General features: G+C 40.7%; 2 protein-coding genes across 3 annotated transcripts; one reads left to right on the top strand and one right to left on the bottom strand.

The window, feature by feature from the left end:
* Positions 1-579: 579 nt before the first annotated feature.
* On the top strand, positions 580-5,782 carry LOC109472698. Of its 2 annotated transcripts, none has more exons than XM_019772548.1 (8): positions 580-609; positions 2,479-2,562; positions 2,835-2,901; positions 3,404-3,486; positions 3,875-3,991; positions 4,381-4,455; positions 4,799-4,888; positions 5,067-5,782. In XM_019772548.1, the coding sequence occupies exons 2-8, from the start codon at positions 2,497-2,499 to the stop codon at positions 5,148-5,150; spliced, it is 582 nt and encodes a 193-aa protein (XP_019628107.1). In that variant the 5' UTR covers positions 580-609; positions 2,479-2,496; the 3' UTR covers positions 5,151-5,782. The 2 variants fall into 2 exon arrangements, with proteins under 2 accessions (XP_019628107.1, XP_019628108.1); XM_019772549.1 differs by having other exon boundaries at positions 594-609; positions 2,484-2,562.
* A 490-nt stretch (positions 5,783-6,272) lies between these two features.
* On the bottom strand, positions 6,273-9,084 carry LOC109472689 (glutathione S-transferase kappa 1-like). The gene is made up of 5 exons (XM_019772535.1): positions 9,010-9,084; positions 8,318-8,399; positions 7,836-8,037; positions 7,403-7,526; positions 6,273-6,643 (listed from the first exon to the last, which is right to left on the bottom strand). The coding sequence occupies exons 1-5, from the start codon at positions 9,082-9,084 to the stop codon at positions 6,443-6,445; spliced, it is 684 nt and encodes a 227-aa protein (XP_019628094.1). The 3' UTR covers positions 6,273-6,442.
* Between the last annotated feature and the right edge of the window lie 228 nt (positions 9,085-9,312).

The following is a 9,312-nucleotide window of genomic DNA, read 5'->3' as shown; positions in this document are numbered from 1 at the left end:
TAGAAATCGGTCAAACAGAGAGATAACATGCCGAGGGAGTTGGTCTGCTAGAGAGAACATTTTGCCGCACCCATGTTATCTCTCTATTTGGCCGATTTCTACTCTTTCCAGCCGTCTCCCGAAGCCCGGTAGAGGCTAACCATACAGTACAATGCAGCAACATTTCTGACATTCCTACCACCAGAACACTTGGTGACTGAGTGAGTCATGGATTGTGCTGGGCTGGGCTAAGAGACGTTTTGACCGTAAGTCCACTGACAGGCTAACCCTCGTGAGGCAGGGCGCGTCACTATGTTGGGCGTGTTGGCAAAGCAAATTATCTCATGTCAAAAACCTCGCTAAGTTTACTCAATGGGCCACTCCGTTGTCGATGTAAACAACCATCTGATTGGGTAAGATTGCGTGCGATATGAAAACATTGAGTGAATGGACGAATGAAACTCGAGCTGCCATGCAGCGCTGTGAAGATTGACAGGGTGTGGTGCAGTATAAGAGCCAGGTGTATCAACTGAGCACACCTGTCTCATCGTTGCTGTGAATACCAGGAGGAACTTCAGCGCCTGCTCGGACCAAGACAGTAGTTCTGTCACTCTCATCCATTCTTTACAGGTACGTCATTTGTCTTATAATTAGAAAACTACGATATACAAAATAGTTTTCTACTTCATACTTTGGTCCAGGAGGGTAGGTTCTTAGATCTACGTTATTTTTTGCTAAACGAAGATCTGGAATACACGAACAGCCACTTTGTGTTCTGTTTATGAAAAAAATTTAAAGTAACCACCAGCCATTGCTTCTAATACTGAGATAGTCACTGGACACTCGAGTTCCTTGTCGGAAAAAGGTATACGATTGAAAAGGCGAGTATCATGATGTAGCTTGCATTATTACATGTGTCTATAAGTAAGTATTACCAAACTGAGCAGGCAGTTTGAAGACATAATGCTATAGACAAATAATGTCACTGGTGAACAACCAATGGCTTTCACCTGCCTGAACGTGTTGGCAGTCTGTCTTCAATCTTCCTCAGAGTAATACTGACTAGCTACATGTAGCTAACTGTGGCTACTGTGGGGATGGGACAACCTTTGGTCGTAAAAGAAGACTTCCCCAGCCATTGACCACTGACACTGACCTGATGAAACTAGTCCCTACAGTGTTTGTAACAATGTTTGGTATCATGGCCATAGCAATAGTGATGGATGTAGAAGGGCACGCTACGTTGAGTCTGGATAAAAAGCCCACAGTACGGTCCGTTTGGTTTTAAAGAGTTTATGTGTCCATTTTCGTTATGCGCCACATGTAATGAGCAAACGGTGTGGAATCTTGTAGTACAGATTTAAAGACGAAAGTTCTCAACGAGCCATTAAAATGATCAAACAAAACCTATCCGCTCAAGTTGACTTTAAAGCTCTTCTCACGTAATCCTGGGTGTGGACAGGCAAAAGTGGGCGCTTCTGCATGCCTTTCTTTGTATGTACGTGTACATATTCCTCCAAAAGCACCCCGATACTATTTTCATTGCTTTATCCGACTAACAAATAATAGTATATCAAATCAGAGCAATTTAACTTGCTAAATTAAGAGCGCTGTAAGCATGTTTACAGCTAAAGTTACACCCCATTTAAAGTTACACCATAGTGTAACTTTAAATGTTATCCTAAACATTGTCAAGTCCGTGTTCACATTAAAGGAATTAAGGGAACAAAATCCATATTTCAAGTTATCAATTCTAACTGACTGTGTTGAAATACATACATACATACTTACATGTATTATACATGCAAGTAAAATATGTACTTCCATGGCATACTGGATTGGTAGTCTTCAGAGGAAAACACAATTTTAACAAAACTTCGACGATATCGAGGTGATCGAGGGGACAGAAGACTCATAACATAACGTCTGATCTTTAACCCTAACATGCACACTGCCCTTAAAGTAAATACCTGTGTATGTTCTTTGCATCCGTGTTGGTTCGGAGAAGATAAAAGGTATTATTCTAAAGTATCCTAAGGCCTGTCACAAACAGGGTGTGGATAAGGTAAGTACTTAATGTACCCGTGTGTAGGGAAGGCGCGGCAATGTTTGAACATCTGGCAGTTACACCCAACATGACGTCATGGCATGACCTTTCGGCCAACACTGTGCTTTTAGTTTACCATAGAGAATTTGACCTTTATTCTTTCATACATTCCGACAGGATATAAGGCTAAATGACGCTATTTGACAGCAGGCCTGGAGTATTATATTATGTTGACTAGAACCAGAAAAGTCCGGCAAACTAGTGGTATACTGTGCTAGAAAGACTTTTAGTTCTTTTCAGATTTTAGTATGAGTTCATGCGCAATACATTTCCGTCTTAGCACAGTTACATGGGAGTAGGATTTAGTCTATATAATAAAATGCAATCTTTTAATACCGGCAATGGCAAATGAACGTAAAGGGTGTTTGAATAACTTGTTTTCGTGCTTCAAGACTAGATACCAAGCCAAAATGCTGAAGAAAAGTTGCTGTTGTTCGTTACGGGCGGGAGCCGTGACCGCTGGAGTCCTTCTGTCGGTGAGTAGTATTTTGTTGTTATAAGCATGGCCAAGCTGCATGCTACGTCACACATTGAGTTCCGAGTGCGTCTTGCTAAAGTCTAAGTTTAATGCTTTTTAATGCTTTTGCCATCAGCGGATGCATCAGTGCTTTGTTTTGTTTTGTTTCCATACATGATATTTTGGAGTGAGGCTAACCAATCAAAAATAGTAATGTCTATTTTGTGTTCTCCCTACTTTTCTAACCTCGAAAAGTCTCAAACTGGTAAAACTTTCTGATCATTCCTACAGATCTTGTCCTTGGCAGAAGTCGGTTTTGAGCTGTGGCTGTTGTTGTCTGGCCGGTCTGTAGACATCAGTAAGTTGAACCATTATGTTAATGCGATAGTCCACCTACACATGAATGACTGTGTACTCAATGTGTATCTGTGTTCAGTAGCCGAAAAATACGTTCATTACTGTGTTGGCCAAAGTTTCACAAAGGACTCGAAATCGTTTGATTCTGACTTCAGAATATGATCATTCACTTTCATGATGCTCTCTAAGTTTCTCCATTAAACTTTAAAGGTGTGGCCTATGGACCTTTATGGGTAGCCGTCACCTAATCTCCAAGCAGACCTTTTGCTGGGGGTAAGACAGTATCAAATTGGCCAGTCTGTATCCATTTCTTACCCCCACCAAAAGATCTGCTTGGAGATTAGCCGTCACCGTATGTTATGCTGTGTTAGAGTCCATTTGATAACTGAACAACGTTGTTCAGAAAGTTTTTGGTGAGATGGGTTTGTTGTAGCTTCATTGTTGCTATATCTGTACGTTAGAATGCATATGTGCGAGGGTATAAGCAGAACTTCTCCCCACAGATTACTATGCTGTGCTGGCAGCGGTCGGGGTGGACGCGCTTCTCTTTCTGCTGAACATCATGCTGATCATTGGAGTCTGTCTGGTAGGTACTTATTAGTAACTTGCCTGTTATAGTACTGAAATAGTACGCTGTGTTACCGAAAGACACACATACTCGTATTTGATGATAAATAACAGTCGCATTGCTTTGATGGTCTAAAACAATGAATAAATTTATACATATTGTTTGGAGAAAGGGATTAATTTTTGGGATTTCCCAACTTCTTGGAGTACGTAAAAAGTCCCAAAAATGGACAAAAGTCTCCGTACTTCATATAATTAGGCCCGACATTTGAGTTGTGCTCCTGTTTTGGAGTGAGGACGAGAATATCTTGAATGCTCCTGTACGCTGCAAATTTTACAACGCACCTGTCTTTAATCTTAAAACCATTGGAAGAAAACTGTGAGCATTAACGCTGTTCCGTTTCCAGAGCCTGCCTGGGCCCATGGCTGCGTGGATGGGCTCCATGTCTGTTTACGTCATCATCAGGCTGGGTGTGTCCGTCACCTTTACCGTGTTCGGGGTGCCGAACGCCGTCGCTACAGATGTAAGTCATGTTTTATACTTACTTACAACAGAACTATTCATACCCCTAGATCAACGCAATATACATCTGCCATTAACCTGGGTGGATTGCACTAATTACTTAATGAGTGCCTCAAACACAGCTTCCAGGTTTTCTTTGCCATACAAGTAATTACTACGTATTACTTTTGAGAATCCTATGTGGTCGTAATGTTTGTTACTAGATGAAAGCTTAAGGATGCAACTCTATAGAATATATAAAATAAATAAATAAATAGAATCTCTACGATCTTATTACTAGTAATCGTTTGCAATATATTTGGCAAAGGTTAAATGAATATTTGCAGAGTTAATCGTCTTTAACACGTCTTGTATCTGAATATATGTTTGTAAAAACACACTTGTTGACAGGACGGAACCATGCGGGTGGGTGTGTATCTCCTAGCGCCTCACTGGGTAGCCTGGATCGTGCTTCTCCTCATCTTCGTAAGTTTTGTAACTTCTAGAGCGAATAAAATAAATTTCATGCATGGCATCTACATATAGGCGTTGTTCGGGGTTTGTTTCAAGATGACAAAGTTAAAGAAAACCTAGCTGTCAGTTTGCATAAAGGCAGCGACTGCAGCCTGCTATAGCCTCTTTCATTCATTTATTCATGCTCGATTTCAAATATTTTCTGTGGGCTTGGAGACCAGCTAATATGAGCGCGAAGCTTTTACTTTTTATTAGCACGTACTTTGGAAAGTCATTCGTCGACACAAAACGAAGGTTATTGCACAAGGATGAGAAATTTGGTCAACATTTTCTTCATCGTTTTTAAAAATTGCAGCTGTGGGCGTTCCTGACTGTGTACTCCTACTGTAAAGTTTTAACCGGGGAGGACGACAAGGAGGAGGGCGTGGCAGTTATCGAGCATGAGGTAACGTTTTTATCCTTAACGTCACTACAGAATTAACACATGTCATGTGGCAACATTACTAGAAAACAAACAAGCACGTGTACATCCACTTTGTCACTAACCAACTAATACACAGTGTTGATCGCAAAGGCCTATATTTTTTTTACTTTTTTTAATCTATTTATTGTCCTTTTTTTAGATGGAAACCAAGAAGGTGGATGAAGGAGTGGTAAACAAGGGTGCAGTGACTGAGGAAGCTGTCAACGAGGTCGCCATCTTATAGACATCGCCACGAAGTAGCATTGCATCCACTACTAGCTACTCCAAAAATAAATTACTCGTCTCTGCTTTACCTTTTTTTTGCTGAAACTGTCATGAGTGTCTGACAGTTTGCAGCAACTATTATTTTGTAATACTCTTATATTTCCTTTTGTCACTTTGTCTATGTGATCATACATGTATCACGGCGAGTTTGGCCAGTCTTTGTATTTAACCCCCAAAATCATGAATTGAATGTACAATTAACATTCAACGTTAAACTTTGTATACTGATGTATCTGTCCCTGATATGTGTCAAACAATAGTGTAAAGAAGCCCTACTTAACAGATGATGTGTCAAACTGTTTGTGTTATTGAAATCCCAACAACATAACAGTACTCGAAGAAAGCAATAACATCACAATACATTTTATTCACATTTACATTAAGCATTATAGTTTGAGAAGGCTTCATTTATGTCCATACATTTTGAATAATTGACAGTGATACACTGTATCATTAGATGATCAGGTACATAAAACGTTTCTTGTATCTTCTTATACATTTGTATTTTGTCTGAATCTCATGTTACCTCTTCCCTCATGATCTCAATGACATTGAGCTAGTCTCCACCAGACTCCCAGGCCGATTGGATCCTCGATGGCCGGCTACCTTCTCTGGCCAATTAATACTCTTTTTAAACCGATTTCTACAATTTATTCAGCCTGCAAAAGGAGTCTGGTGGAGACTAAAATTAATTGAGCAGCCAACAGGCCAATTTGAGTATTTCATGAATAAACAAAGGCTTGAACCAACCAATTTGACATACCTTCTCTCTGCTGTCTTATCCAATACAAACTTAGAACAAAATAGCTACTTCACCAGCCAATCCCTACGAGTTTGCAGATTTACATGATATGTATAGCAGCTTCATTCAAACAGCAAATTTCATAGAATCAACAACCTTTTTACACAACCAAGTGTTTTATACAACAGACATTTTGGTGACCATCTGTCACCTTACTCAGGGCAATTCTGACTGGTACACGGCACACTGCTGTTGCTGCTATAGATGCTGAGGAAAGTGACAGACAGTCACTGAAACATTGCCTGAATAAAACATTTGGTTGTGTGAAATGAGTATCTTTACTCAGTGGCTTACCAATCTGATGAAACTATTAACAGAGAGGGGCAAATTTCACATATTGGCAAGTTGTGGCAGTACAAGGCCATACAATGTTGGCTCCTACTATATTCTACCGTCAAATCACTGGAGATGCCCAATCTCTCCACTAGGTAATTTTAACAACTTCAAGTTCACATCTTGGCCTTGGCCAGTTCTGTCAGTGGGCCGTGCCATTTCTCCCCCAGCATGTGAGCCATCAGCTCCAGTCTGTCCGACCCAAAGAACATCTGAGGTTTCCCGTCGATGTGTGCTACGATGGTGGGGGAGCCAAACGCTCCGTGGTCCAGCGCCGTCTGGGTGGTCTGTCGAAGACGGTCCTTCACCGCCTGGTCCTGGAGGATTGAAGAGTTAGATCTAAGACAGCATTTATTTTATTTATTTATTTCTGTATTCTTTTACCAGGGTGGCACTACTCAGTGACATAGCACTGCTTTACAGAGTGGCCCTGGGTACGACACATATATACACGGAAATACGACAATATATACACCAAAAACAATATCATAAACGTGATCCATTACTCGTAATCAGGGTCATGCAAGGTCGTAATAAGGGAGGGAAGTCAGATGCCACGTAACTGAGCATACAGTGTTCTGAACGTCTATATCGACGGTGCAGTTCTAACACCAGGTGGGAGTTTATTTATTCCAGCCCACTGCACCTCGATAAGCAAATGTTCTCTTGCCGCAATCCAAACAAACCTTGACAGCAAAAGTTGTTGTACAATTTTTTCCCTTTTTTTTTAATGCTGACCTGGTATACCACTTCTGAGTTGGCACTGTACTGATTTCTAGGAGTTCTATGGAGCCTTGGTAGTATGGGTGCCATCCTCCGTAGTTACCAACAGCTCCCTCTTGTCGCTGGCTACCATGAACTACAGACAATGGCACCCAGGCCACCCAGAGGTTGATTTTTTTAGAACAGGCAATACATACGTGGATGCATGCTGTTCTGTAGTTCTGCTAGTGTATTATAATCTTGCATATACATGATTGTGTTTTTATGGATGAAATCCAGACAAATTAGATTCGATGTATCCTCCTCTGAAGGATATCTACAGTACTACTAGTAATAAAATATCAAACAAACACCTTGATGGTTGAGAGAAGTTGTTTAGCCAGGTCCTCAGGGATGCCTGCTTTAGCTGCAGCTGACATCAGACTGGCAGGTTCTGTGATGTCCTCATCTCGGTAGTAAATCCTCAGGAACAACTGTCTGGTAAAGGGGTTGGTAAAAGAAAAGGTATAAGGAAAAAGAATTATCAGTTTTAGAATTACCGGCTTTTCTGCCACTAGTCAAACATAAAATCTCATCAGAGTCTCAGCTTCTGTAATGTCCATGACCACTTTGAGGAGAATTACTGGAGGCTGAAATCTTGCCTGATAATGTTTTAGCTAGCTTATCAACTAATTAGTACAGAAGCTACATGTAGGCACACTTTCCTGTTTGTTCAGAGCATTGAATCACTGTGTAAATATATGTACATATTTTTACCACAATGTATTATAATATTACTACTACTACCTTGTCAACTCCTCCAAGTACTGGTCACAGTTCATGTCCACTGCTGTGAGGAAGCGGCCTGCGTTGATGGAACCCTTGATGAACATGACCTCTGCAGGGTTACTGGGCATCTTGAAGGGCACCTTGTACATGTCTGTCAGTCTCCTCAGGTCCTTCCCCATGTAGGTCGCCTTAGCAGGGACCATGCCCGGGGGACGGTTATCTGGGGGAAAGGAGTATACATAAGATACACAGATTAACTCAACGTCATCATTTTCTATCATTAGTATATAGTATTAACCATAGAATATTGACAAGTTCAACCCTGTATTTTCCAATAGAGTTGAACTAGAAACATATGTGTGTATCTGTGTTGATCTGTTTCTAGCCAATTTTTCTCCCAAATTTTGCTAATTTTTTTAAATTTTTGTACCTGTGTTGTAAGGCTAGTGGAGACAATAAATACAAAGCACTAGTGTGTAATGTTGACCTTTGTCACCCACCTGCTCCCTGCATGATCCCTGACAGGAAGAACGGCCTCAGTTTCAGGTCGATGTTCCACTTCTGTTGGTAACGACACATCACCTAGGGATGGTATGGGCAAAGGATATATTTGTATCATTATAGTTTGGGGATCATTTTGTTAACTGTGGAAGAGAAATATGTACTGTCCTGTGTGACATTCTTGTTGACCTTCCACTAGTACGTACCAGGCCTCTAAATCCCCCTCCCTTGAACCAACTGACATTTTTGAGGGTGGAGGTATGGGAACCAGACTAGCTCCCAGCCTATCTTGGATTTAATTTGCATGACAAAATTTACATAAGCCAGTTTTTACAACTTTTTACATGGCCTATATTTCCGAAAGGACTTTGGCCTCTACACTTTTTCTAGTGCTGAATTTCAATAAAAAGCATCTTCGTATACGATGGAAACATAAGCCACCATATTCAATAATTTCAAGTCATATTTAATTCGACAAACGACACACCTAGTAAGAGACGTTGTTTTGCAAATAATTTCTGCAAAACAAAACCGAGTCGAAAAAGTTTGTTTCTGCAAGTTTCTGCCCCCCTCCCCACCCCGCCCCAAAGTTTACGCTTATAGGCAAATACGAAAAAAGTCTTTATCTAGTAGGCATGCAGTTGAATAGCAAAAATGTTGCTTTAGAGAATTAGGAGGGTGGTTGTCTAACCTCGAACGCCAGCCATGTGTACGGCGACAAAACGTCGTAAAAAAACTCCACAGATTTTCGAGTTGGTGCCGCCATCTTGGACGACCTCTGGGTGACCTACCTGGGATATGCCATTACTTTATAGGGAGAACATAGATTGAGACCTGTGAAAGCTACTATATAAAATTGTAGGATTTTATAAGGACATGCGTTAGAATATGAAATCTATCAGTTATATTAAGGGTAGTTATATTGATATGAAATAACATCTTTCTGTCAAAATCCTATGTGAAGCATTTTTTTTTCATTTCAACGGCCCCTAGT

The sequence above is a fragment of the Branchiostoma belcheri genome, unplaced genomic scaffold, assembly GCF_001625305.1.
Source record: "Branchiostoma belcheri isolate BF01 breed outbred unplaced genomic scaffold, Haploidv18h27 scaffold28, whole genome shotgun sequence".
NCBI classification, from domain to species: Eukaryota; Metazoa; Chordata; class Leptocardii; order Amphioxiformes; family Branchiostomatidae; genus Branchiostoma; species Branchiostoma belcheri.
The sequence above is the reverse complement of the archived record's forward strand: the minus strand, read 5'-3'. Positions and strand labels throughout refer to the sequence as shown.

What these genes read in the sequence shown, in the direction of transcription:
- LOC109472698 (XM_019772548.1), top strand. Translation starts at nt 2,497, where the DNA reads ATGCTGAAGAAAAGTTGCTGTTGTTCGTTACGGGCGGGAGCCGTGACC. An exon ending in TGGCCGGTCTGTAGACATCA is followed by an intron (nt 2,902 to 3,403) that starts GTAAGTTGAACC and finishes TTCTCCCCACAG; the next exon opens with ATTACTATGCTGTGCTGGCA. An exon ending in TGGCAGTTATCGAGCATGAG is followed by an intron (nt 4,889 to 5,066) that starts GTAACGTTTTTA and finishes TCCTTTTTTTAG; the next exon opens with ATGGAAACCAAGAAGGTGGA.
- LOC109472689 (XM_019772535.1), bottom strand. Translation starts at nt 9,084, where the DNA reads ATGGCGGCACCAACTCGAAAATCTGTGGAGTTTTTTTACGACGTTTTG. An exon ending in ACACATGGCTGGCGTTCGAG is followed by an intron (nt 8,400 to 9,009) that starts GTTAGACAACCA and finishes TACCATCCCTAG; the next exon opens with GTGATGTGTCGTTACCAACA. An exon ending in TACTTGGAGGAGTTGACAAG is followed by an intron (nt 7,527 to 7,835) that starts GTAGTAGTAGTA and finishes CCCCTTTACCAG; the next exon opens with ACAGTTGTTCCTGAGGATTT.